This window comes from Diachasma alloeum, unplaced genomic scaffold (assembly GCF_001412515.2).
Source record: "Diachasma alloeum isolate Michigan unplaced genomic scaffold, Dall2.0 Dall_scaffold_01425, whole genome shotgun sequence".
Classification (NCBI taxonomy): Eukaryota; Metazoa; Arthropoda; class Insecta; order Hymenoptera; family Braconidae; genus Diachasma; species Diachasma alloeum.
In genome coordinates, this window is record NW_021681523.1 from 583 (window position 1) to 3,339 (window position 2,757).

At 40.7% G+C, this 2,757-nt stretch overlaps 1 protein-coding gene across 1 annotated transcript; it reads left to right on the forward strand.

Annotated features, from left to right (window-relative positions):
• The first annotated feature begins 322 nt into the window (after window positions 1–322).
• LOC107046480 (zinc finger BED domain-containing protein 4-like) lies at window positions 323–1,381 on the forward strand. Its single transcript, XM_015269103.1, has one exon. It carries the CDS (start codon window positions 323–325, stop codon window positions 1,379–1,381), a length of 1,059 nt encoding a protein of 352 aa, XP_015124589.1.
• Window positions 1,382–2,757: the final 1,376 nt, after the last annotated feature.

Sequence of the window (2,757 nt, forward strand, 5' to 3'; positions counted from 1 at the left end):
TCCTAAACGGAAAAAATTCACTGGATTAGTTGATAGCAAATACGAGGTACTTTTTGCTTTGATGAAGGAAAAATTATCAAGAGTCGAGCATTTCACATTGACTTCGGATTTATAGACCGACGTACAAACGAATCGATGCTTTCTTGGTGTAACTGCTCACTACCTCGATCAGTATCATCTTTCTTCGCTTATCTTGGCCACTGCAGAAGTGACTAATCGTCATACAGCAATGAACATAGCCCTCATATTTGAGGAAACTCTGCAGAAGTGGGATATTCCCAAAGAAAAGATCATTCTTATCGTGACAGATGGTGGGTAGAATATGGTCAAAGCTGCGATCGACACATTCAGTGAGAAGAAACACCTGATCTGTTTCCCACATACGGTGAAGCTTATAATGCAATCAATCATACATGATATACCAGCTGGGAAAGATTTGATTGCGAAGGTCAAGCGGATTGTGACATACTTTCGCCAGTCGTCTATTGCTGCTTACAAACAAGACTGCCCCACTCGATGGAATTCCACTTTTGAAATGATTGAACGTTTCCTCGTGCTTATGAATGCTGTAACTTGCTCACTCCTGAGTTTGGAGGGCGCTCCACCGATGCTATCTTCCGCAGAACTCAGATTACTAAAAGAAATCATGGATCTTTTCAAGCCAGCCAAAGACGTGACTAAAAGTATCAGTGGCGAGCGGTATGTTACTGGAAGTCAACTGCTCCCATTAATTGCATGGTTCCGCGCTGAAGTTGCAGCCTTGAAACCAGTTTGCGATATAGGAAGAATTGTTAAAGACGCTCTTGAGGCTGGTATCCAGCAAAGGCTCAAAGTTTACGAGACGAAGAAGTATCAATCACTGATCGGTGTAGCTGGCTTGCTCGATCCTCGCTTCAAACGTAAATATTTCCCCAGCAATCTATATGACGCCGAAGTATTGAATCTCGTCAATGTCTTCATCAAAGACTCGGAGCATCCCAATCCACAAGTGAAGAAGGCCAAAAATCCTCAAGAAGATTTTCCCCAGGGAGATGCTCTGTGGAAGCACCACAATCAGCGTATCAGTCAACACCAGAAATTAGCAGCAGAAACTCCAGGACTTGGAACCCTTGATATCAATCTCAAACAATACACCAGCAACCCTCACAAGCCACCTGGAACTGATATCATCAAGTTTTGGCTGGCACAGAAAGAAAACACGCCAGCACTGGCTAAAATTGCTTTGAAATACTGTTGTGTGCTGGGGAGTTCAGTTCCTTGTGAACGTTTATTTTCGGCAGCTGCCCGGCTGACTGAGGATCGTAGTCGCCTGACGGCTGAGCACATTTGGAGATCATTATTTATGAAATCACTAGGATTTCCAGACTGGCATCTAAGTTAAGGACATATCTGTTATCGTGTTTCTCGTCATAAAAAGTGATACTAAACATAAAATCTAGTGGTAAGTCATTGTCGAGACTGATAGCTGAGCTTGAAGAACCATGTCGAGAGAGAAAGTCTATGAGGTGATAACAAGAATTTATGAGTTGATTTGTTTTAGGATTGTATGCTTTATTTGATCAAAAGTTTGCTTTGAGAGCAAACCATGGAACGGTTCAAACTGGTTCAATGTGAAAGATTCATCCAGAACTGAGTGTTCAATAAGACGTTCGTTATAAGAAGCTAAATAGATGACTATCGAGAATGATACTATAAAATAATCTAAAAGTTTTATCGGTTGATAATTTTGTTTATTTCAGATCAATGCGATATGATTTCGCATGTTTATCCGTATGGGTTGAATATATCTAGTGTGTTTACGACTGACATGTTCTTTATTTAATAAGGCAATGTTACCACTTATAACAGAATTATTAGGATATTGATAGGAAGTTTTCCTGAGATTGCACATGCCAAAAACATAATGAGTATTTTTGCACATGCCAAAAACATAATGAGTATTTTTGTAATGTCGATATCCGTGAGAATCACCAATAAAACCGTGGAGATTAGTGATGAGATCAGAGATGACAGAGAAATTTCTTGACTTTGAACTATTCCCTCAATATTTATTCATCCTCCTCCACTCTAATTTATAAAATTTTAGAAGTATAACCCTTATTACGACGTATTATCGGTGAAATTGAAGAATTTTTCCTTTTTTGGATTATTTTTTTTTATGAACGATTTTTAAATATCGATTTATATCGATATTTTTGAGCTCGATATATCGGTATATCGATTTTGTTCGCGACGATTTTTATCGATATGCGATATCGATACTTTTTTCAATATCGAACATCCCTAAGTAATTCTCGATTTGAAACCCCTCCTGTAGCCTGCCACCCCTCCTTTCTTTTCCTCTCATTGTTATCTGCGGTATCATGGCCGTCTTACTCTTCGCTGTGCCCCATTCGAGCTAGCACTGCACGGGAAACCATGTAAAACCCCAGTCGCACAGCCGGCCGATTGTGCAGTGCCCTAATATATCCATCTGTCACATTGACTAGATGAAGACACTAGGCCGCTACACCGTACCTACCGCCCCAATTTTTGTGCGAGCGAGGTGATCCTAAGCGGTCACCCATCCAAGTACTAACCCAGTTCAACGCTGCGTAGCTTGAATGTCCGCCGGAGCAATAACTCACCTACCTAACCATCACAGTCGGCGTCTTTGTCCTTTTTTTATATTCTTTAAATCATTTCCCGAATCCATACAGAGTGAGAGCGAGAGAGAGTGAGAGAGAGAGAGAGAGAGAGAGAGAGAGAGAGAGAGAG